Source organism: Gadus macrocephalus, chromosome 3 (assembly GCF_031168955.1).
Source record: "Gadus macrocephalus chromosome 3, ASM3116895v1".
NCBI classification, from domain to species: Eukaryota; Metazoa; Chordata; class Actinopteri; order Gadiformes; family Gadidae; genus Gadus; species Gadus macrocephalus.
The window spans coordinates 22,476,411-22,502,538 of record NC_082384.1 but is presented as its reverse complement, the minus strand read 5'-3'; the positions used below and the strand labels follow the sequence as shown (position 1 = coordinate 22,502,538).

The 26,128-nt window shown below is 46.6% G+C and overlaps 2 protein-coding genes across 2 annotated transcripts; both read right to left on the bottom strand.

Annotated features, from left to right (window-relative positions):
* Positions 1-6,533: 6,533 nt before the first annotated feature.
* LOC132454603 (beta-1,3-galactosyltransferase 1-like) lies at positions 6,534-8,069 on the bottom strand. Its single transcript, XM_060048081.1, has 2 exons — positions 7,932-8,069; positions 6,534-7,674 (listed from the first exon to the last, which is right to left on the bottom strand). The coding sequence occupies exons 1-2, from the start codon at positions 8,036-8,038 to the stop codon at positions 6,600-6,602; spliced, it is 1,182 nt and encodes a 393-aa protein (XP_059904064.1). The 5' UTR covers positions 8,039-8,069; the 3' UTR covers positions 6,534-6,599.
* A 9,561-nt stretch (positions 8,070-17,630) lies between these two features.
* On the bottom strand, positions 17,631-26,128 carry LOC132454593 (zinc finger protein GLIS2-like). The gene is made up of 6 exons (XM_060048064.1): positions 25,906-26,128; positions 24,927-25,120; positions 23,180-23,359; positions 22,467-22,600; positions 22,076-22,194; positions 17,631-19,639 (listed from the first exon to the last, which is right to left on the bottom strand). Exons 1-6 carry the CDS (start codon positions 26,069-26,071, stop codon positions 18,930-18,932), a joined length of 1,503 nt encoding a protein of 500 aa, XP_059904047.1. The 5' UTR covers positions 26,072-26,128; the 3' UTR covers positions 17,631-18,929.

Genomic DNA, 26,128 nt, shown 5'->3' with positions numbered 1-26,128 from the left:
ACTCTTTAAATGTCCCAGGGTAGCTACAATACCATTTGCTAAGCCGGCCTGTTTTCATTTTCGTCCTTAACATATACATTTTAAACAACAATCTACAGAGTATGTTTTGGACATTGTCAAAGACGAACACATTTTTTAGAATAACAACATTCCTTAGTCCAAGTTTTAGGGGTGCTGAGCCCCCTATTAGGGGTGCTTCAGCACCCCTAAAAAGGTGCTAGTCTCGCCCATGATTGCCACTAAACAGTAGTGCAAATAGGCCGTACTGATGTGTACACCAAAGACTATTCCTGACACTCCTCTGCCCCGCTGTGTTCGCTCTGGCTGTGGTCGCTCCGAACTGTTTCGGCCCGTGGCAAAGCGAGTCATCCTCGCTGCTGTCCAAGGCATTTTGAGACGCAGCATTTATTTAATGCTCATATGACCTAGTGCTGAAAAAAGGTTATATGAAAAAGTGTGAGGGTAGCGGTGGTGCGCTAAACTTGTTCTGTGAGCAGCTGGATGTGAACCATGGTGTGAAGAAAGTGAACACAACGATCGATTTTCAACTGTGCGCGCATGCAGTGGTGTAATTGAGCTGCGCTGCTATATATCTTTTTTATCAATGTTACGAGTTGCGAGTCTAGTGCAGGCTGAGTTTTTTTTTCCAGCACCCCCTGCTGAGAATACGTTCTCGCGGCTATGGTTGCACCAGATGTTATAAACATTAAACGGTCACATAAATCATTACTATTTTTAGAAAATGTATGTTTGTTTCATATAATTGTATTGGAAGTCCTGGTTTTCACTAGGGTTGCTGCGGTGTGGACATTTTCACAACGAGTAATACACTCGTCTCAACACCGCGGTATTACCGAGTATAAACGGTATAAACTTTGAAACTATGTCAACCGCCACACAAGCATCGGTTTTTAGACCCTTCTCGTCCTTCAGTTGCCGCCAACGTTCGAAAGCAGCGCCTAGGATTATTCTTGATTTCAGTTTTTCTCTTTCAGCGTTTTTATTATCAATTACTCTCTGAAAAATAGTTCTCCTTCTCTTTGCTGGTGGTGGTGGGGATGGTGGCGTCTTGTCTGCCATGGAAATTGTCTTCTACTGCTAGGTCCAAATGTGGATTAACTAGTTCCAGTAGCTACCGCAGGATAACAACAAACAGGAGCTTGCTCTGGGTCACGAGCTCTGGGTCACGAGTACTGCACGAAGGGGTCGCGCGCGGGGCGCGGGGGAGGGGGAGTGCAGTACGACCGTTTGATTGACGTACTTACTGTCCAATGCAACGAGGTGGCAATCCAAATGATTGGCTGGAGTTTTTCGAGCCCTGCCCGTTCCACAGATGATTGACTTGTTTAATTTTCATGTCAGTACTTCTAACTCAGTGGCTGTAAGCGGGTTATGATAAGGATTTCAAGTAATTTTGCAAAACTGGCCAAAAAAGCAAATTCCGTACCCAACCTTTAACTTGGGAATGGGTTGCTAGGTAACCTAGCTATGTTTGGCACTTGTTTCTATGAACATCTTTACTGTACAGACGGCGATATATTGTTGTTTCTCTTTGTTCTGACAAATCTTTTTATTGTAAGCCGCTTTGGATAAAAGCATTTGCTAAATGCCCTAAATGTAAATGTAAATAATGAATATAACCACAAGCAGTGATTAACGGGGTCCGAGCCCAATTAAAAGTCAAAAACACAATAATGGAAGATATATAAATATGACATATAATTATGAAGGAAAGATGTTCCACTTAATGCAATACTGTCCCTTGGCTTTCAGGTGAGCTGTAGATCAATGGCCGAATGTCATGTTCAGCTTGTTCATAATGCTCTTATCGGGATTCGAACTCTCAATCTAAGGATCACCTGATTTGATTTGATTGAAATTTATTTCGAACATGTAAAGAAAACAAAAAATATACATCGTACACAAATTACTGATGTTAAACAAAATAGAAAGCATAATTAGATACATAAATGATAAATACTTGATACCTGTACAAGGAATTATCCCATTGAGCCACTTAAAAACCTGAACTGCAGCCTCATCCACATATTCAAAATGTCTATTGATAAGCACACATTTCTCAAGTGAATTAAGGGCTTTCTTATAAGCATATACCTGAAAAATCTTTGAAATTCTGGGGAAATTAAACATTTGTAGTCAAGAACACTAATGGGAGAAATATAAATATGACAGAGTTATTTATGAAGGAAAAATGGTTAACGAAGATGTTCCCCTAATGCCATACTGTGTCTTGGCAGTCCGATTTTTGGAAACAAATGAGCCGGAATGTTGATTACCTGATGAATTTCAGGTGCTCTTCAATGTTGTGTTCAGCTTGTTCATAATGCTCCAATCAGGAGTCGATCTATCAACCTATTGATCACCAATACAAGTCATTAACTTATTGAGATACTGACATTCCTGAAATGAAGCCTCATTCACATGCAGAAAATGTCGATTGAAAAGCACACAACATCAAGAAACCTCAGCAAACACACATTTCACAAACACACAAGAGAATTAAGGGCTTTCCGAAAATTTGAACTGTTAATGGTATCCACCTAATGATAGCCGTATGGTAGTTATACAATAACAAAATGGTCATATAGGCAAAATGGGTTGAGACTGTGGACGTTTGGCTTTTCTATGAAATTGTGGGAAAAGTAAACATTTTTAGAGCAGAAGACCAGGGTGAGAAAGATGCATCTGATTTTAGAGATTAATATGATGAAATAATTTTGAGTCCAGATCAATCTAGTAAGTAGAAATAAGTCTAGTTAATAATATTTTTAAATAGCGCCACTTTTGGGTGGAGTACCACAATTTGGGTTTATGGGTAGTGGGTGGTATTGGTATCCATCTAATAATTGTCGTATGTTTATTATACAATGAAAAAAAGGTCATATAAGAAAAATGGGCTAACTGCTTCAAATTTATGGGCCAATATTTCTCAAATGGAACTAAATAAAACAAATTCTGTTTGATGATTTTTGTGAGGCTTGGTCTAAAGATTTTATTTGGCGATTTGGGTGAATTTTTGATTATTTTTGTAGCCTGTGAATCTTTTTATCATGTTTGGCTTTAATATGAAGTTGTGAAACAACCACATTTTTGGTTTACTGATTTTATAAATGCGTCTGATTCTAGAGATTATTATTGTGAAAGAATTTTGAGTCCAGGTCAATCTGGTGAGGAGAAATAAGCCTAATTCATGATTTTTTACAGTAGCGCCCCCTTTGGGTACAGTACCACAAAGTTTTCGATTTACGATATAGGCTGCAGTTGGACTTTTACAGTATTTGAGGGAAAAAAAACGTAACAGAAACAACAGGGGCCAAGCAGCTTCGCCGCTCGGCCCCCTAATAAAATATAGGTATATCACATAACAATTATGCAAGGGATAATGTATAGAATGCCGGTCATTCTCGGGAAAATGAGGCATATTTTCAATTATGACCACCGTTCTAAACATCATTCAGCTTATTACACGGCTACTTGCCAAAACAAAAAATTAACCTCACACGGTATGTCTTTTTACAATTTATTTGTTACCATTCGTAGTGTTGATCAGCAGAAAAAATTGTTCGCCAAATACATGGACATCGCTTAGCAACCGAATACGCTGGAGTTGATAACTTACCGGACTACTTGCGGAGTGATACGAAAGACGTGAATCAGAGGTAAAAAATTCACTTTCCTTAACAACGATCAAGATATGCTTAACAACTGTCAATTATTAAAAAAGAATTGACTGCCGGAAGTTGGGAAGGCCCATGCAAGTGAACGGAGAATTCCACAGCATTGATAAGAGCTGTGTAATTATGTTGTGTAATTTATAATTTTTAGTTCATGACAACTAAAGATCAGTTTTTAACATCTCAAAACGTTTTTGAAATCATTACAAAAACAAAGCAAATGTATCTATAAATGAAAACATCCCTGGAGCTCATTAGAGGGGCTGTAGAAACAGACTCAATTACATTTTGTCTATTAAAATGACACGATCACAGACAATCCCAAGATATATACCTTTTATAATATTGGTTTATAAAATGAATGTATAACATAGCTCTAATAATATAATAATAGTAATATTATTATTACAATTAATTTATAGTAGTACTAATATACTATTTGTCTAATAAAGTCTTCATAGTTCTTAACAAGTCATCATTCTGACATTTTACACAGGAGAAACATCAGTATTTTTAAGAAACAAACACGTTTATTTAACAACACAAAGATAGTTCAGCCTAGCAAAAAACTAACGCTTCTGCTAAAAGTAGGGTAAAACTGCATAAAACAAGGGTTGTGGTCAGATCAGGTCAAAAGGTTTAGGTTATATGTAATTTCCTGAGATATTTTCCTGGACCTCCACGAAAGACGCAATGAGCTCAAGGGTAGATGAAGGAGATTCTTCAGGACTTAGGAAAAGAAAACCACAGTGCTAAGAGAATCGGTCTGCATTTACACTAGGCTACATCATTATGCGACGGTGGAAGTTATGGACGTGGGGACCTGCCAAGATGAAACTACAACGTTCCAAAGATGGACTAGTCTACTGCACCATACTAGAAGGTGTGTTATAACTGATGACGCTCTTGTCTTGAGTCGATGACCCAACAACACTCACACTTGTATGGCCTATTTAATTTTATATGAGGCCTTCAACCTACCATAAATTGGATAAATAGATTTGATCAAAAGACCAAAGGTTAACCCTCCCCGCTTCCAAGTAGACTATAGTTCAAAAACGCCACATGATACTTTGCACCAACAAAAATGTAAACAGTCAACAAACAATGCTGAAATAATAAATGATAAAATAAATAAATAATAATAGAAAACAATATAAATACTCCCAAAATCATATTTTTAAGGTTAGTTTCATTATCTAGCAATTTATTGACAATTCAACTATCCTTGAAATGGGCAAATATATGACAAAGGCAGTGTTGGGGTAGTTGCTCAAAAAAAGTAATTAGTTACTTATAACTAGTTACTTCTGTAAATTGTAATGAGATTACTTTACTAGTTACTGCATTTCAAAAGTAACTTCACTACTTATTACTTTACTTTCTGTTTCTTAATTTACTGTGGATACAAGGACAAACGTCATAGCCCTATCATCACTTAGTGTTTATTGTATAAATCTATCTATAAACCATATGAAATAACCATATCCCTGTCGGCACAAAGAAATGCCTCACTGTAAAATCCACAAACAACAGGATAAAGTAGGCTATGCTGAGGTCAATCAGTAGCAACACACAAGTTTCAAAACACAGGCTTTGGGAAACATGAGAACAAAAATGATGAATGAAAATGAAGGGTTATAAAAAGGAAAAATATAAAAAGGTCACTTTATCCCATTCAATTATAACAGATATGCACTTACGCGGCGATGACACATGCTGTTACTTTATGTGGTCCAAAGGCTGAAAGTACCTGATCTATTTCGCAAGCTATGACATCGTAAGTGTCTTCCTCTCACCCTCTTGCAGGCAAGAGCAGCCTTCTTAAGAAGCTGTCATTAGGAATGACGGTGTGCTGGATAGACAGCATTAATATAAAACTTTAGAAAAAAGTTAGTAGGGATCCAATTTTTTGTTGTTGCCGGCACATGATCTAGGGAGGACTCTAAAATTATTTTCAGCTTCGGTTCCATGTTGGTATAACACTTGTTCAGGTTATGGGAAAATGTTTCCCTGTCGGATGTTGGCTTGCGAGTCGCGGGTATTTTATTTATTTTTCTCAATCTGGGTGATTCAATAGTCGACAGGGGAAGCATGTCTTCTACAATGAACCCTGCAACCAGCCTGTCTTTCTGTGTCACCTGCTTCTGCGCTTCAACACTCCTTCGCACAAGCAGCTATCACTCAAGTCGATCGCTATGGCAAGGTGCCGAGGCAAGCAGGCGCTGCAGACACACAGGCAGCACGAATGCACGCACAACAACAGATCAGAACTTGAAACGCAGGCAAAGGGTAACGCAGGAAGGCGCATTGCTATAGTCTAGTAAAGTAGTGTAGTTACGATATTTAAAATGTAATGCGTTTCTTTTAGAGCTGTCAGTTAAACGCGTTATTAACGGCGTTAACGCAAACCAAATTTAACGGCGTTAAAAATGTTATCGCGCGATTAACGTAATTATTTTATTAAAAAATAATAATAATTTTTTGGCTCAAAACAAAGAAGCAGTAGCCTGACTGCTATGTTCAAATTACATTTGTTCAAAGCAGTCGTTTAATTGCACTATAGGCTCTTTTTTTGTATCGTCCTGTTTTGATCAGTATATGCCAATGTTGTTATCAATAAAAAATCATTTGCACAAGGCAAGCCGATGCACTTCACCATGTTGATAAGAGAATTAAAATGAGAAGAATTATGGGACAAAAAAATCAAGGGATATTTAGCATAGAAAAAGAATTTGCGATTAATCGCGATTAATCGCGATTAATCGTGAGTTAACTATGACATTAATGCGATTAATCACGATTAAATATTTTAATCGCTTGACAGCTCTAGTTTCTTTACTTTGTTACCCAAAAAAGTAACATTGTTACTGTAACGCGTTACCCCCAACACTGGTCAAAGGGCTAACATGGTGGGCCAGGCTTTTTTAAGTCTGTCCAGAGAGTCACCAGCTGTTCAGAAGAGCCGAGAATGTACGTGATGATCTTAGAGAAGGTACAGCGATCGTAAATATCGAGGAAATCTCTAAACTGGTTTGGATCTGGTGGCTCAGTGGGTCTGAGTCCTAACTTTTTCATACACATTCCAATGTAGGCATCTTCAATATTGAAGGGTTCAATGCTTTTGGAGACCTCCACAAACCTGCTTGTCAGATCAATGGAGAAGAGGTAGCCCATGCCAAGAGTGTAGGTTGGATAATGAGGGTCAGGGTACATCTCCATAGGAACATACCATGGTGAGGACTGATCGCGAACGACAGGCCTATCCCACATCAGACTTCCTGTCAGGTATAACTCCTTGGGGATGCCTGGTGACTTTAACAAGCTCACCAGATTCTCCACATTAATGAACACATCTGAGTCAATCTTCATGGCATAGGACACCTTTGAGCACCGCGTGGCCAGCCAGTCCATAGTCACCATGGTCTTTATAGTCAGATTGTTGTAACTGTCTGTGAAGTCGCTCTGGATCAGGTCGTGGTACTGAAGGTTCTCCATGCTGACGTGCTCCTGCTGCTCTGTGATGTTTTCTCCACTGGGGAGACCCAGGAGGAAGACAGTCTGGATCAGCTCCCCCTGAACAAGGGTCTCGGTGCCCCACGTTTTCCGGATGGCATCCCGAGCTTTCCTGTTCCCTGGGGCCACGGAAACCACCAGAACCAGGAAAGGAGTGTTGGACCTACACACGTCTGTGTCATCCAGGATGAAATGGTAGTTCCTTGGAAAAGCTTTGTGGTGCTGAGTTAAGTATTTTCTTGGATCCACCGAATAAAGGGGTGGCTTATGAATCTGGTTGGAGCCATCTAAATAACCGCTGTACATCCGATCTTTCGATAACATCTTTGGCAATTTGATGTTGTTTCCAGTAAGCAGGTAGATGAGTGAAGTCTTTATCAGACAGAGTAGGAGGAGCGTCTTGAATATTCTCTTCAAATTAGGCCTCCTATGATTGGTTTGCATCTCAAACACATAAATGCGTCTGGAAAGATAAAGTATGAGTTCAATGTCTGATAGATAATAACATGTACAACTATTAATCTATCTAGGTAACACTTAGGCCTACGTGAAGAATGATATAAACAAAAAAGATTGTTTAATTGTTAATATTAGCACACTCTTTTGCAGTAGACACTCTTTTGCAGTAGACTCAAATCATATATTAGAACACACAATATAGATATTATAACACAATTTGATTGCATGTCAAGTGTTTGGTAACAGGTGAGCTTTACTAACCTTTGCAACTCCTTTCCCCAGAAATTACCCTTCATCTCCAGGTCAACTGTCTCAACTGCACCAAACTTGCTCTTCCAACAGCAAAAGTTATACTGTATAGCCAACATCACGTGTTTAACCTGAAACTCAGGTATTACTTGAGTGATATTGTTTGGAGTTGGCTCCACCGGTGGTTGTTTTTCAAACCACACTGACTATAAACATAGCACAAAAAGTAAGGACATTTCTGTTTGGTAGATTATTATCTCTGCGGTAACAAAGCTTTTTGGCATTAATATTACACCGTTGGAAAGCCTGTTTAGTTCCCTTTCAAATGGTGCCCCATTTGAAAGGAACATGCATTTGTGGGATGAGCAGCAGCGCTGAGTATGTGGGTTGCGCCGCTGGCGTCGGCCCCACGTGCACTGGAACCTGAACATGTGGAGGAACATTATGTTCAGTGATGAGTCCAGATTCTGCCTACGGCAGTTGGATCATAGGGTCAAAGTGTGGAGAAGACGCGGCGAACACTATGCTGATTGCTGCACCGATAGAATAACATCTTTTGGTGGAGGCAGTGCGATGGCGTGGGGTGGCATCTCCTTCAGTGGAGTGAGATTCGGCAACCAGTGGCAATCCCATATCGCCACAGTCTGGGACCGAACTCTATCCTCCAAAACCCCGCCCCCACAGGGCTGGGTTTATCAGAGACTACCTCCAGAATGTGGGAGTTGAGAGGATGGAATGGCCTGCTAGCAGTCCTGACCTCAACCCTATTGAAAACTTGTGGGATCAGCTTAGGCGTGCTGTTCGTGCCAGAGTGACCAACACAACCACGTTTGCTGACTTGCGACAAATGCTGGTTGAAGAATGGGATGCCATCCCACATCAGTGTGTGACCAGGCTGGTGACCAGCATGAGGAGGAGGTGCCAGGCTGTTGTGGCTGTGTATGGTTCTTCCACACGCTACTGAGGCTTCTGTTTGTGAAATTAATAAATTGTTTAATTGCCAATATGTCTTGATTCTTCAAACTTCAATCATCCAATTCACCAAGCACCAAACGAGTCAATGGCAGAAAAGATTTGGCAAATTTTTCATGGGCGCAACCCACATACTCAGCTCTGCTGCTCATCCCACAAGTGCATGTTCCTTACAAATGGGGCACCATTTGAAATGGAACTATACAGGCTTTCCAACCGTATAAGATTTATTGCCAAAAAGTATTGTTACCACAGAGAAATAATAATAATAAAAAAAGTTTATCTAATATCTACGATGACATATTTATACTCTTTTGAAGCGCTGAATGAAAATTTGGCTCATCATTAGTTTAATATATAGGCCTAACTTGATTTAAGCTATGTCCTCAGGTTTGCTATGGGCTTTGAATATCTGCTGATGATCATGTATGTCCTTATCTCAGGCGGTATGTTGTTAAACAAGTTAACCGGAGCGATGGCGAGATGTTACAGCAAGAGCAGACAATGAATTCCGACTTTCTAGGGGAATTTCGACATTCTTCTCCGTTGTTACCCTAACAACTGAAAAGAGACCGGAGGCCTGGGGCTACTGTCTTGCCGGTGGCTCCTCTTCTGTACGGAAATACTTCTGCCCGGTACAAGCTAGACCGACCAATCACAACAGTTGATCTAATGCAGGGGTGTCAAACGTACGGCCCGTGGGCCGGATCAGGCCCGCGAACGGGTTTAATCCGGCCCCCGAGATGATTTTGTGAAGTACAGTATTGTAAAAAAAAAAATATATATATTATACTTTTTTTTATAAAAATCCTTCCTAGCATTACATGGATTGCATTGACTGGCACTGATTAATTTGTTGTACATTGAACTACTGGACAATTGTGTGTAACTGGAAGTCGCTTTGGAATGTAACGTAAAATGATCTGCTATTTTTCAATGAAAGAAACGATAGTTATGTTATTATAACTCTAGTTCTATGATTGTAAAATTCAAACTATGCACCTATCAGCGTGGGCACCGCCCACATTTCCCACGGTATCGTGTCTATATAACGCGGTGTATACCGTCGCTCATCCTCCACGCTTTTCTTTCAGCATTTGGAGGGTACAGCAGGTGGGAAACTAGACGGCTACGCCTACAATCATAGAACTAGAGTTATAATAACATAACTATCGTTCTATTTCATGTAGGCTACGCCGTCTAGGCTTCGCCTTATGGGCTAAGGTGAAGCTGCGAGCGGAGCCCGATCAATGTACTCCTGCTGGACCCCAGTCAAAACGACCTAAGTCACCAGCGCACATTAAGACTCAAAAAGCCAAGGAAGTGTAAAACACAACAGCTTAATAAAAAACTAATTCCTCCTAGAACAAGCAAGGCAATGATCAAGGGAGAAAAAAGTGAGTCTGTAAAGACTCTGGCTCTAATCCGTGCTTCATGGAACCCATGAAAAGAAAAAGAAAAACCAGAGCAACACGGTTTCCATTAGGTCCGCTACCACCGGGGGCGGAGCTACGGAATCCGGCTCTCCAATAATGGGACTCTCTCGGCCGTTTCTTATTTGAAGAAAACGGCGGGACTGCCACACTGGTAAACAAAACCACCAGACAATTGGCGAGCCAATAGAAAACCCCCTAGCCTGTTTTTCATTTGAAAAAAGGTGGGAGAGTAAGACTGGTAATCAAGTCCAACTCGCCAGCCGGCGAGAGGAAATCCAACCACGCCGCTTTAAAGAACATGTCTATATTCTGAAGCCGTAAAAGGGGTCCCGGACTCCAGCACAGAGTTGCCGAGTGAGCCCCTGGACATGTCTAACATGTAAAAACGGACAAAGGGGCCGGGGGAAGACCAAGACGCAGCCGCGCAGATGTCTTCCACCGAAACGCCCTTGAGTAGAGCCGTTGAAGCGGCCACGCTCTGTGTGGAGTGAGCTTTAACGCCCAACGGTGGCGCCAAGCCCTGCCGAGAGTAGGCTAGGCAAACACCCTCACATACCCAGCGAGAAAACCGCTGCTTAGAGAGAGCGCGGCCCCTGCTAGTGTCGCTATAACACACAAACAACTGTTGTGTGGAGCGGAACGCGGCCGAGCGATTCACGTACATAGCCAACACCCGAACCGGGCACAGGAGATGCAACTCCGCCTCTGCCTCACTAGAATGAGGCGGGGGGGTGAAAAGCCTTAAGCACAATATCCCTCGACGGAAAATAACTATTAATGTTCTTCGGGAGGAACGCAGGATTAGGTCTGAGCAACGCGAAGGAGCTGTCCTCGTTTAGCAACAAGCAACTCGGGCTGACAGACAGAGCGGTTAGCTCACCGGCCCGCTTGGCAGAAACCAAGGCCAACAAGAGCGCCGTCTTAAATGACAGGGCATCCAAAGGGGCCCAAGAAAGAGGCTCGAAAGGATCCCTGGACAATCCGTGCAACACGGTGGGGAGATCCCAGCGTGGTGTAAGCACGCGTGAAAACAGGCCTAACCCGTCTAGCCCCACGCAAGAATCTCTTGACCAGTGGATGGCTGAAGATCGGTCCACCATCACAGCCTGCATGGCCAGCCGAAACGGCTGCCAAGTAGACCTTGATAGTGGAGAAGGCCAAACCTTTTTCCAATAAGTTTTGCAGAAACGAAAGCACGCTTCCCACCTCGCATTGAGATGGGACAGCGTGGTTCGTCTCACACCAATTAGAGAAGGCGCACCACTTCGCCGCATAGAGGGAAGAAGTAGAAGGCGCACGAGCACTCTGAATAGTGTTGATAACCGTCTCAGGCAAACCTTTGCCCTGCAGGATCAACCTCTCAGGAGCCAAACCAACAGCCGTCCCGAGACATCGGGCGGGTGGTGCACCGTCCCGTGGGCCTGTGAAAGCGCATCCGGCCTGAACGGTACTGGCCAAGGCGCCGACCGCGAGAGCGCGGCCAGCTCTGGAAACCACAGAGCTGAACGGTTCTCCGGGGCCACTAATATCAGGGACAGTCTCTCCTGTCTGACCCGTTCCAGAAGAGGAAGGATCAGCTGGAGCGGGGGAAACGCATACAAGAGAGCCCGCGGCCAAGGTGTGTGTGCCAACGCATCTACCCCCAACGGGGGAAGATCCCGAGGGCTGAGGGAGAACCACCACCTGCAGTGCGTGTTCTCCCTGGACGCGAAGAGGTCCACCTGCGCCGTCCCGAACCTCTGCCAGATCAGTCTGACAATGTCGGGATGTAACCGCCACTCGTCTCGGCGGGGACCGCCTCGAGACATGAGGTCCGCCCCAAAGTTCTGGGCGCCCGCGATATGCAGGGCTCTCAGACTGAGGAGATACTGATGAGCCCAAAGCCAGAGCTCGACCGCCTTTCGGTGGAGAGCAGGGTAGCGGACTCCCCCCTGTCTGTTGATGTACGCCGCCGCCGACACACTGTCTGTCCTGATCAGAACGTGGCGGCCGTGCACCAGGTGAAAGAAATGCAACAGCACTTTCCTAACAGCGTCGAGCTCCAACACATTTATGTGTGCTGTAGGGGGCGTGCGCCACTCGTCTCCGACCGAGTGAGAGAGGCACGTTCCTCCCCAACCCGTCAACGAGGCGTCCGTGAAGACCACTACGTAGGACGCCACCCTGCCCAGGGGAACACCCCTGAGAAGGGCGGAGGGTCCTTTCCAATATTCCAGGTCTGGCGACACCGAACGGGGACTGAGGAGCACCCTGAGCTTGTGTCGCCTGGAGTCCAACCGTTGGCGAGCAAACCACCGCTGGAGTCTGCGCATAAAAAGCAGACCCAGGGGGACCAGGTGCATGGTGGACAGTGCGGTCACGTTTCTGCGAACGTGAAAACGGGAGAGCGCCGACAGGATGGCGTCTCGCCGAGGAGGCGAAAGCATCGCAGTCATGGTGGCTGAGTCTAGGCAAAGCCCCAAGTAGACTGTCTGCCGGCTGGGGAGCGGGGAGCTCTTCTCCCAGTTGATGGCAAAACCCAGGAAGGAGAGATGGTTTATCACCAACATGGTGTCCCTTCTCGCAGTCTCTTCTGAGTTGCTCAGAATAAGCAGATCGTCTAGGTAGAAGAGAATCCTCTTTCCCTGACGCCTGAGCGGTTCCAACGCCGTCTCCACACACTTCGAGAAGGTGCGCGGAGCCAGTGAATAGCCGAACGGCAGACACTGGTACTCGTACGCCATCCCCATAAAGGCAAAGCGGAGAAACTTCCTGTGCGCCTGCCGAACAGGGACGTGGAAGTAAGCATCCTTGAGATCCAGGGATGTGAACAAATCGCCCTCTCTCACACACCGGAACAACGCTCCGACAGTGAGCATTCTGAACTTCCTCGTGGCAACGAATCTGTTGAACACGCGAAGATCCAGAATAGGTCTCTTTTCCCCTGACTTCTTGGAAACCAGGAAGTAGCGGGAATAAAACCCTAGGTGAGACTCGTAGGGGGGAACGACAGTGATGGCCCCCTTTACCAAGAGACGTGCCACCTCTGCTGCTAGAGCCGTGCTCGCAGCCGGGTCCCGTAGCGTGGTCTCCACCAACCCCATAAAGGGTGGGGGACGACGCTTGAACTGTATGGGATGGCCCCATCTCAACGTGGTGTCCAACCACGATGGCAGAACGCACCGCTCTTGCCAACACGCATAGCGGTCGGAGAGAGGGCGAGCCGACAGCTGAGGAAGACCGTCCAGGAATAACCCGTATTCCTCTGCCCCTACCGCCTCCACACTGCGTGTGAACCAAGGGGGGCTTCCCATGAAAGGGAGGAGGCTCAGCGAGCGTAGGAGACGTACCAGAACTAGCAGCTGTAAAAACAACGAGCTGTCTAGACGTCGCGCTCGTGCCCGCTGAACAGGGAGCGAGCCGTCCGGCCGCAGAACCTGTGCGCATGCGCTGTCCGCAGGCTGTAGCCACAGCGCGCGGACCCATCTCCTCACCTATAATGTGGGGAACCAGGAGACCGGTACAAGCGGCCACATCCACGGGCTCGTGCAACGAGTCTCTGATCCGTCCACGAGGCTCCAAGGGACGCCGCTTCTTAGAAGCAGGTGAACCTGAGGCCATGTGAACACGCCGTCCGACCGCCACCCTACAGCCACCGGGCTGAGAGGGGGAAAGAGGCAACATGGAGGAGCGCACCACAAGCGTAGGACGCAGGTGGCCTGAGGAATATCGCTCTCTAGGTACCATGTACATGTAAAGTAGGAGCAAGAGTCCGGAACTTTCCTGTCCGTGGCGCTGCTGCTCTCCCCTGGCGTGAGGAGCCCGTGAGAATCGCCCCGAACCGGGAACGATTCTCACGGACTGACTGCTGGTGTGCGAGCACCTCGGAGAACCTGGGACCAAATAGGCCATCCGGCGCTAGTGGACCCTGGATGAGGCTGGCCCGCTCTCGTTCCGGCACCGCAGTGTGGGAGAGCCATATGACCCTTTGAATCATGGTAGCCCACGCCATATGCCGGCCGGCCGAAACGGCTATCGGCTGGCATAGCTGGAGGATGGCGCTGGAAAAGCGGGAAACCGCCAGCCATCTCGCGGCTTCCTCCGGGCCGTAGGCCTCCCTGTCAGCCGACAAGGAGACCATGGCAGAGGAGAGCAGGGCGATGTTGTTGACCGCCGCCGCGGATTGAGAGGCACAAACGAACACCCTGTCCGTTAGGCCGACAATCTGCTTCTGGAGGCGGTCGGGGGGCAGCGGCTTTTCGTTAGGGAGCCATCCGGCGCCCGGACAGAGAAGCGCTGCCAGGGGAGGCTCCAGGTGAGGGATCCCCCTCGCCTGAGTATCGGCCCACCCCTCCACGTTGGTGAAATCCGTGTAGGATCTTACCGGAGCCTTCAGGGTCGAAGGGTCCTCACCTGCAGCAATAAACAAGTGCTGCAAAGGCGGGAACAAGGGACACTGGGTAACCCGCCGGGAAAAAGATGGGGTGCGAAAGCACTCGCCCTGCATATCGTCAGATACGGGGGCGAAAGGCGGGGGCCGGCATGGGAATCCCTTTGATGGCCGCCGCCTCACCCATGATCTCCCGGAAGAGATCGGCCATCCAGCGCGGACCCTCGTGTTGTATGACGGTGGCGGTTGTAACCCGAGAGCGGGAAAAACCGGACGCCGAGTCGCCGAAGAAGTCGTCCAGGGAGGCGTCGATGATGCCATCGTCAACGTCAGGTCCGAACAGGTCGATGGCGTCAGCCAGTTCCACCGCAGGGGAAAAGAAGAGATGCCTGGAGAGGATCCCCTCTTCAGGCAGCTCCCGGCAGGCGACACAGGAGACGGGGGCCGCCATAGCAGCCGCGGCGTGGTCGGCGCCGAGGCACCGAAAGCACGCCAAGTGCCCGTCACCCGGTGCCAGGGAGGCGGGACAGGAGGCGCATAGGAGTCCTGAAAAGGACCTAGCTCCAGGAGCGCTCTCAGGTGGCCCTGAAAAGGGCCGTTTGTCCGCGGCCTCGCCTGAGCCGCTGCCACCGGCTTGGGAGAACCGTGTTGATAGGTGCATAGTTTGAATTTTCAACGCGCGCAATCGCGCGCACAGGACAAGCCCATAAGGCGAAGCCTAGACGGCGTAGCCTACATGAAATAGAACTGCTGTTCTTAATGTGTCCACTCGAAGTCGCAATAACAATTATGTTAAGCAAGCAAACTTTATACCGGGGCTGAGCAGGGAGCAAGTATAAACAGGTAGTGCAGCTAGCCCGGAGCTACCTTGTCGTTCTGCCTTATACTTTCAACATTATGCGCTTTGGCACTCTCATTGCCCCAAAATGTCTCTGTCAAAAAGACGAAAAGTGGACACAGAGTGCAGAGTTTTCCAAGAAAAAATGGTCATCGTCCTTTTTATTCACGGAAGTAAATGGGAAACCTGTGTTTGGTGTGCTCACAGCATGTTTAATTTTACATAATAATGCCATATTTTTACCGGTCCGGCCCACTTGGGAATAGATTATCCTCCATGTGGCCCCTGAGCTAAAATTAGTTTGACACCCCTGATCTAATGGGAGGTGGGGTAAATACGATTAAGCAGTGCCGAGGAGCGCCGTAAAGACATTTTCAACGACAGCAAAGATGGCTTCTGCTGATGTAGAAGGATTGTTCATTCCGCTATCGAGGCAGTATTAAATGAACTGGAGATCTATGCTTATGGCAACTCATAATCACTAAGTTGATGGCACACAATCACAGCTCTTTTAAACCGACACCATGTTGTCGGTATAAAAAGGTGTCCAGAGGCCATTTGGGTTTTCCTCGTTGGTGACGACCTTTGGAGATCTAAAATTAACACAGAGGTTCCAGACTAATAACAGTTTGCAATAGGTCGGGCGATACCAGACTAGCTTCCAGGGGCTGCTAGTTTGCGGCCTGCCTGTGGCGGTCGCTGCGCTGCCTCACCAGACCTCTGCTCCAACCAGCGAGCGCTGCCTCACCAGACCTCTGCTCCAACCAGCGAGTGCTGCCTCACCAGACCTCTGCTCCAACCAGCGAGCGTCGCCTCACCAGACCTCTGCTCCAACCAGCGAGCGTCGCCTCACCAGACCTCTGCTCCAACCAGCGAGCGTCGCCTCACCAGACCTCTGCTCCAACCAGCGAGCGTCGCAAGAGTCAAGGAAAGAGCTGTGGCCTGTGGCTGTCCGTCGCCGCAGCTTGTGGCCGAGTGCGTCTTGGGAGGCCCGTCTGTGCCCCTTCCCCGGCCGGAGAGGAACCGCATTGGGCTACAGCTGGCTTCTACACGGCACCTAGGTGGCTTTGCTGGTTACTCTGACAACCAGAACATAGGTAGATGTTGTGAAACCAGTTTATTGAAGTGTTGGCTTGAAGTTACAGCCAGAGCAGTAAATGTAAATGTATGTGTGGTGATGGCTTGTTTACAGTTGTACCTTGATATGTGCCTTGAACGCACCACAGGTGCGCAGCCTCACCAAGCCCCAAGTCCAAGAAAGCGCTGAGGTAGTGTAAAGAACACGAGAGCAGAGCACGAAGGGAAGAGGTTGTGATCGATGAATTGGGTTGAACACAAGACTTTAATCAAGACTATTTCTGGGCTATTTCCATTATTTTTGGGCTATTTAGGTTTAGAAAACACAACTACTTATGTTAGGGTTAGACAGATATACGGAACCTCTCCCGTTTGCATCGTTTGGTGGGGTAGGATTTGGGAAGGAGGAATTTGGCCTTTTGTCGTTTTCAAAGTCTTGTCGATTGTCTCTTGCCTACATCTTTCAATCAACAATTATACAGTTATACTTAGTATAATATTGTATATTACAGTGTGTAACACTTTGTTATGTTTTTCTGGTTAGTCTTAATCCACAAAGGACAAAAAAAACTTGCGGAGCCATACTCGCTAGTCTTCATTGCATCTCTAATCAAATCAAAAAGATGTTTTATGTGTTTTTGCAAGTATTGGAAGATCAACTTTGAGTCTCTAGTGTCTTACGGTAATTCAATCAAATTTATATGGATGTAAAAAAAAATATCTTGTGTGTGTACAACTCTTAAGTATGCTTGCATATGTGTTCATTTAGCATGCCTGTGTATTAATTGCTTTGTCAAAATAGAAGCTATGTACATATTATGTATGAATATTAGCCACTTAGTATGTTTTTGTGTTTGTATGTGTGTGGTTATGAAGGGTGCAAGCATAGTGTATGAATATTTGAGTTACTGAGTTGCTGTAGTTAATAATTAAATAAAAAGCTTGCAAAAGGTGCATTGAACAGCTGTCACGTTATTTGCATTGGAAAGTAACAAATGATGACACTTGAAAAGCAATGGTCTAAGAAAAGATTATTTCCCATGTGTTTATTGACATACTGGAAGTCATTGTCGTCATCATGGACGTCTAACAAAAATGTTATTTAAAGGAGGAGATGCAGTGGCAATGATGTATGAATCAAACTTGTCATTGGTTAGAAAGAAGGAGCTTACATTTTTTGGACCTTTACATGTACAGTATATACCTTAGTACCTCATACACTGACGGCAGTGTTTAACACAAGGCACTAAAAACACTTGGAATACTGATTAGTTCAAATATGTCAATGTGCAAACAATAAGATATGATAAATCCTTTTGTACTGGCCGGATGTGGCCATTGTCTGAAATGTATTACATTATAATATATTACAAAAGACAGTACATTAGATGTTTGTGTTTTTCTAATATACGTTTTTTTGGCAGGGCTTTTGAAAGCACTGTGTAGCTTCCGATTGTGCGTCTAAATATAGTATGGCAGAGTATGTACAGCATTCAGGCCAATGCGTATGCACAATCCCCCATCACACAGGGCTGCAGCAGACATGAGGCTTGGCGACCTCTGAAAGAAAAAGAAAAAGTTGTGCAGATCTGGTACAGATCTTTGTCGACAGGACAGAATTAACTGTGATGTGCTTCCCGAGTTTTCTTTCGGAACTGTTGGTCCCCACCGATCCCTGACCAGAGATCAAAAAGATTGATGATGTGGTACTGGTGATTAAGGGAAACATTCATCACGGCATCCACTATAGCTCATAGGTCTGAATGATTGAACTTTTCTTTTTTCAACATTTGATTCATAACGTTAAAATAGGTCTGCATGAATGTACCAAAGTCATTTCCATAGTTTGCTTGATTGTTATTATTATAATTATTATTATTACTATTATAACTATTAATAATATGTTCCAACCAACCCTCTGACTCATTCCATTATAACTGAGCCCACTGTCTGTAGTGGTTTTACTTGCTTGCAAGTAAAATTAAACCTTTAATATAATGCAATGAAAGATGGCACCCTTCATTAGGGTAGATGCTAGATTCTAATAAAATCTAGGTTCTACAAAGCAACATTTCTGGCATGGTGAACAAAGATAATCCACTGCTGTCATAGGCTGGAGGCGGTCGTGATTTGCATGTTGGTGGTTCTTCGGACTTTCAGTGGAATGTTTTTGTTGTAAAAAGTCACTCCACACACCTAACCTCAATACATGCAAATACACACACACACACACACAACACACACACACACACTCACACTCAAAAACACAGACTCTCACGCACACACGTCCACTCACAGACGGACACACAGACACATCCCTAGCTGCCAACAACCGGCCTCAGGAGGAAGGCAGAGGGAGGAACCATGAGCCACGGGAGGGTGTCTCCCACTCGGCCCCCCATCCCCACTGATAGGTTGAACACCCGAGCCTCCCGCCTCCCCTGCTCCTCCCCCTCCCCCTCCTCACCCGCTCCCCCCCTGGCTACCAGCGGGGGGTGCAGTCCCAGCAGGGAAGCAGCCGAGAGCCCCACGGGGCTCCGGAGGGAGTCGCTCAGGCTCAGCCCCCCTCCCCCCGCCGTCCCCAGGGACACGAGCCGGGCGTCCGGCGACCGCCCGAAGGCGCCCGCGTGGCAGAGGGCCGACAGCGGCAGCGAGGCGCCGAGCCCCCCCAGGAGGGCGGCCGCGGCCGCGGGCATGATGACGTGGGTCCGGCCGACGAACGGCCCGTCCCCGCCGTCCGGTCGGGCCCCCCGGTGGGCCTGCCACGCGGACCCTCGGCCCCCCGCCGCTTCGCCCGCCAGCGGCCCCGCCCGACCGGCCGCCAGGCGCAGCTCCTGGGCCACGAAGTGTCCGTGGGCCTTGATGTGCTTGCGCAGGGAGCTGGGGTCGGTGTAGCGCTTGTGGCAGCCGCTCATCTTGCAGCGGTAGGGCTTGTCCACGTAGTGGGTGCGCGTGTGCTTGAAGCGGTCGCTGGAGTTGGAGTAGCGCTTGCTGCAGCCCTCGTAGGGGCAGACGTAGGGCTTCTCTCCTAGGACGCGCATCGGGTTAGAGGAAAGAACACACGTACAAAACGTGAACACAAAGAACAATGAATACACTGAACAATGAATACAAACCAGATGAGTACAAACAACGCACCTCCCGGGGGTCTGATTCATCGAGTTATGTCACATACCCTGTCGTGTGCTTGAAGAAAGTAGTTCAAAACGAGTCGCTTTTAACTCACATATTTGTTAAAGTATTTCGGTATGGTAACTATGAAGCAAAAGGGAGGGAATTGTATCTAACAAGCGTGGACAAAAATACCGTAGGGCTACTTCAAGCCCCAGGGCTGGGCCCCGAGGCTCTCAACGGGTCTGCCTATGTGGCCTATGTGAAGTAGGCATGGCCTATGTGAAGTAGGCGTGGCCTATGTGAAGTAGGCGTGGCCCATGTGGAGTAGGCCTGGCCTATGTGACATCTTAGCTCCGGCTTCCGCGTCTGTCTTAAAGATGCTGCCTTCTGTGGCTGGGGTAGAGATTACAGCTTGTATGTTTGATCCTGCTCCCTTGTGGCTGTGTGTAGTAATTACAGCTTATGTGCTTAATTTTCGTAGCAACGCCAGCACTGGGGCCTACTGTATAGAAACACTGGCTTCTCTTGAAGCTAACGGCGCGTTTCCACCGGCGGGTGCGGTTTGGCTGGGTATGAATAGGCTCGGAACGGTTCGCGTTTCCACCGCAAAATGTGGGCGGGGTCAAGAAGCGATTAGCCGTACCTATCTCAGTACTCCTCCGTTGGGGTACCGAGCGGTCTCAAAGGGTGCAAACAAGTTCAAGCTACACAAACTGTCCGTGGATTGGTCGACAGAATCGTCACTTCCGTGCAACAATAACAAACAAACACAGTACCCGCAAGGTATTTCCGGGCGAAAGCTTAGTTTATTGGAGAAAATGTTGCGCAAAAGTTTGCTGTCCTTCTTGGACGTCCGACATTGTTGCTCTTTGTTTAATGTGTCGCGTTCTTCATTTTCATTGGATTTACTAGCAGGCTTCACTGTGTCGGGCTGCTTTGAGATCACGACGCTTACGTAGCTGCCGCGGCCATCGTCATTGGGCTTATCCCTCGCCCTACCATATGTGTGCTGTCGGCGGTGGAACCGTGAGCCGTAACTGAGCTGCGCCTAACTGCACATACACCACTGGACCTAATCGTACTGGGCCTTATCGCACCGCCCTTGGAAACGCGCCATTAGCAGTACTTCCTTGGATGGGAGACCAGTTGTTGCTGGTAGAGGTGTCGGAGGGCCAGTAGGGGGTGCTCATCCTTCTGGCCTATGTAGTATCTCCAACGCCCCAGGACAGAGACGGGTACTCCTGTCCTGTCGAAGATCTTCATCTTTCTTCCGATTCTCTGTCGTAACTCACAATCCCATGACACTCATCCTAAGAGCAGGGGTGCTCACCCCGGTGTACTAGCTCTGTAGCACTCTCCTCAAGAGCAGTGTTGTTTTCGTCAGGCAAGACGAAAACGAAAATGACGTCGTCAGACCCCTTTTTTCCATGACGAAAATGAGACTAAGACGAACGTCACCAAAGCCATATAAAGACTAAAATGTGACGAAAAATGTAGACATTTTCGTCAGACGAGAACTAGACGAGACTAAATTGTTAGTGAGTGGACGAACAAAGTTTCAAAACATGCTTTTTTCCCGCCAACTATAATATGCGTGCAATGTCAATCAAGAGCTCAGACATCAGAAATGGAGCCAGCTGCTTGTCCTAACAGTCACGCCCCCATCACACACTAAAAGCCTCGCTCGCGCGCAGCTGCGCCTGCACGCACACGGCAATGCCGTGTGCGTAGTTTTCGTCGGACTAAAACTAGACTAAAACCTTTTGAGTTTTCGTCAGACTAAAACTAGACTAAAACTTTCAAAGATAGAAATGACTAAAATGGGACTAAAACTAAGAAGCATTTCGTCAAAAAGACTAAGACTAAAACTAAATCTAAAATGCCTGCCAAAAACAACTCTGCTCAAGAGTAGGGGTGCTAACTTCTCAAAAGTAGCGGTGTTAATCTCTGTAATCCGGCCAAATTCACAGTCCCGGTTCTTGTACCAACGTGGCCCCCTTATCCCCCCGCCCCGGTCTCTGTTTAGGATAGTTTCATCACTCCGCCCCCCTCCAGTGGGTGAGGTGCACTTCCTACCCTACATACTCACTACTTAAAGCGCTTTGGGTAACTAGAAAGGCGCTATATAAATACAATCAATCATTCTTTATTTATTTATTTTTTCATTTCACAAATATTCGTCGGCTGCGTGCTTCACGATTCCTCCACGTTTCTTGAGGCTGTCTGAGCGTTATGTGACACTCCCAGGTAAGCCGAGATAACCATCCTTGTGTCTACATATTTACACAGAGGGGGACGCCTAGGCGGGTCTTCCGTCCGACACTCGCAGACCAATGCCGCGTGGACTGACCTGTGTGCGAGCGGGTGTGTATTTTCAGATTCTCGAGGCGCGAGAAGCTCTTGTGGCAGGTTGGACAGTGGTGCGGCTTCTCGTTGGTGTGAGTCCTGATGTGAATCAGCATTTTGTACCTTTTATCCGCAAGGAGCCCACACACACACACACACACACACACACACACACACACACACACACACACACACACACACACACATAGACACACACACACAGACACATTGATTACTTTTATTTTCTTATCTTCTAAGAGGATAACTTTTTGCCTGGCACTCATAATTACAACCTGAAAATAGCATATTTAAAGATGAGCCATATGAAGAGATCCAAATGGACCCCACAGCTGCAGGTTGGTACAGTAAGAACGAAGTGGAAATAACCCCGTCACCTGGCGTTGAAGCCTCGGCCGTTGCGGGCACAGCCCTCCCACTGACAGCAGTACCCAGAATCCTTTTCAGGCTTCACGTGGTGGTCGTTGATGTGGTCCACCAGCTCCTGAAGCGTGTCAAAGAGCAGGTGGCACTGTAGGAGAGAGAGAGAGAGAGAGAGAGAGAGAGAGAGAGAGAGAGAGAGAGAGAGAGAGAGAGAGAGAGAGAGAGAGAGAGAGAGAGAGAGAGAGAGAGAGAGAGAGAGAGAGAGAGAGAGAGAGAGAGAGAGAGAGCACTGAAATGAGAGATTGCCCAGAGATTCAAGAAACATTCACATTACAGTGTAGCAAGCATGTAAACGCAGTGCCACTAGTTTCTAACTAAGGGAGCTTGATTACAATGAGTTATGGAGAAGGGCTGGGATGGGACGTGTGGACTTCTTCCCACTCCTTTTCGAACATGTGATTCCAATCCGAAAGTGTTTGTCATTTATGTATCTAATTATGCTTTCTATTTTGTGTAACATCATGATTTTCTGAATGAAATTTTCTGTTTTTCTTTTAAATGTTTCAAATAAAAATGTCAATCAAACCATCAATCAATCAATAACTACATTAAAACCACGAGAAGGAATACATATACATAAACTCACCCACACAGTGTTTGCCATCATTAATTAAACATGTTTAATGTGTGTATGCGTCAAGGAAAGCAACGCTTGTGTACGACTTACTTTCATCCAGCGGCAGGCCAATTGGTCGTCCAACGTTGAGAGCTCGTGGCTTTCCCTGGTCCGACCGATGAACACGGAGGTGGGGAAGTTATAACCGCCCCCTTGGCCTTTGATTGGCAGGTAAAATGGATAGCCATCAGGGGACCCTCTTCCCTCGATGTAGTGCTGAGTGGATGGCTCCTGGGGGGGGGGGGGGGGGGGAGACGCGGTTATGATACCATGATGGGTCAATCCCTCTCTCTCGGTTCCAGCTCATTGTTTCTACCCTTGGGTTTCTATTTCTAATACAGTAAGCCCTTTGAGACAGTAAGCGTAATTAATTGCTACACAAAAAAGCTAGACTCTTAATACTAGTTTATTACACAGCTTTGTTTAATACTCAATTCTGTAATTCATAGCAGCAGCACCCTGCTATTCAGGAATAACCGACTGTTCCAACTGTTGAAACTCACGTAATTAAATCAGATTTAATCAGTATAATAGTAGTTAGTTTTATTATTTTTGGTCAAATTATTTATTTCTTTAGTAACTAGGCCATTCATAAGGGGGCTGTGTCTTTAGCTTTGACTTCTTTAATTTTTTCATATTCTGTTTCATATTTTCATATTCTGTTTCATTCGACCAAATTCTGTTTAATTTGTTCAAACATTGTCAGAGCGGTGACACCGTGGAGCTTGTATAGTAATTGCTGGTTTCAGTTGTGCGTCTGTGATTTGTAAGTAAGTTCCCAGTTAAAGTTGTTACGGATAAACATCCTTCAAATGCTTAATCTTTTAATTGTTGGGACTAAGTATACCAAACGCACAACTGTGATTGACGGGTCCATTAACCAGCCGCTTGAGTCAACAAATTAAGTACTTAAAGTGATAGCCCTCGACATAATTTAACTCAGTGGGTTCAGCTAGTCTGCTTCTGTTTCATTTGTTCATATTCTGAGTCATACGTTCATATCCTGTGTTGTGCGTCACTCCTTCTTTAGAAGCATCCACCCAAACTTAAGAAAGGAAGTGTTTTCTTACAGTTATTGATTTAGTTAAGGTCATGCCAGCTGTAAACTGCATCCAAGTCGGTCAATGTGCTAAACACACACGGGTTGGTTGATTGACTTGCTTTCTATGACGCTAATTAAAGTTTGATCTCAGTAATATAGTGTTCACCCTTGCCCCTCTGTTCCAAGCAGTGACAATAAACCCAACTGCTACACTATAGTTGTCCTGAAGGGACCGTATGCCTCCTGTATAGAGCTGACACGTTGTTACCATGCATCATAGTGGTCATTAGATAACAGCAACGATGTTCAACCATTTGGTTTATGCAGTTGCAACCGAATTGCAGAAGAATGTCACTGCGTAAGTAAGTATGCATGTAAAAACTAACGAATGAAACCTTCTCAAGGCAGAGAACAAGAGATGGGAAGAGGAGGAAGAGGAGGAAGAGGAAGAGGTGCAGAAGGAGGTGGAGGAAGAGGCGGAGGAGAAGGAGGAGGAGTAAGAGGAGAAGGAGGGGACGGAGGAGTAGGAGGTCGAGGAGGAGAAGGAGGAGGAGGAAGAGGAGAAGGAGGAGACGGAGGAAGAGGAGAAGGAGATTGAGGAAGAGGAGGAGGAGGAGGAGAAGGAGGAAGAGGAGAAGAAGGAGGGAAAAGAGGAGGAACTAAGGCACTTTATTATTTCCAGGTGGGAAATCAAGATGTAACGGCAGAAAGTGCCGGAGAGTGATAAGAATTGATAAGAGATTTTGAAGGACTCACCCGGGAGAAGGGGGAGGGCAGAGGGCTGCTGCTGCTGAGAGGGGAGGCCCGGGGGGAGGTGGGGGAGGGGGGGCAGGGGGAGAAGCAGGAGGGAGAGGGGGAGGTGTGGTGGCGGCTGGAGGGGGACAGGCTGAGATCCATTGCTGGGGGGGTGCAGCAGGACCTGGGTCGCTCTTGTGACGGGCAGCGGGAGTCTGGGGGGGGGGGGGGGGGGGGGGGGAGGGGGGAGAACCAGTGAGTAACAGGAGGCTGGGTTATAAGAGGTTAAACTGGGCGTTGTGTAGATGACGGATGGGCATGCTATAGGTCTAGTCATGGTCACAGCAGGTCTCTTACAGGAACTGGCCTACTCGCTAACCTTTGTACCCAGGTCATGGGGGAAGAGCTCTAACCCGTTTACCTTTGGGTGTGTAACATTAAGGAAAGTTATGTTTTAATTCAGTAGTTTATTTTGCTCATTTCACTCACAAAGTGAGTGGTTTTTATGAACCATTGTGGATAAAAAATCACCCACACAATGTACTCTCATATAAATACAGACACGAGGTCTGGCCAGACCAGAAGTTATTAATCCAGTTTAAGATTAAAAAACTTTGCCAAACCAGTTTATATTTAATCCTGTAATTTAACATTGAGCCACTAAGGGGCGCTAATGTATTACAAAAGTGATGAGTCTCCGCGTGCAGCGTAAACGTCAATGCTAACCATAAAGTTACAAAATGCTTTATCAACAAAAATCCTCTAATTAAAAAGGATTTTTTTTAAGTTTTAACTTACAGATGATCACAAACACAACAAACTTACTATTAAAGTAACACAATGCAAACTTATGTAAACATGTTTGAATTGGATATTAAAAAAACAAAATATGATATAGTAAAACGGGGAAGGACGAGACGGCGTCATCCAACAGGGGATAAAACAATATGTCCTGCTGTGGTGTACGGTGTCCCGGTGGACACACAGGTCTGGGTTTCACCTGGGGAGGAGGGCGGAGAAGGGAAGGCGGTGCGTAAGAGACGCTGGCGTGCCGCGCTGAGCGGGGCACAGATGGAGGCCGAGCAGGTCCTCTTGCCCGCCCTCAGGTGTCCGTCGGTCCGGCCTGAAGGCAGCTTCAGGTCCAGGGGCTCGTCTAAGGACAGCATGGCTCCCCGGGGTCTCTCGCCCCGACTAGGGAGACAAGAGGTGTGGGCGGGGGGTGA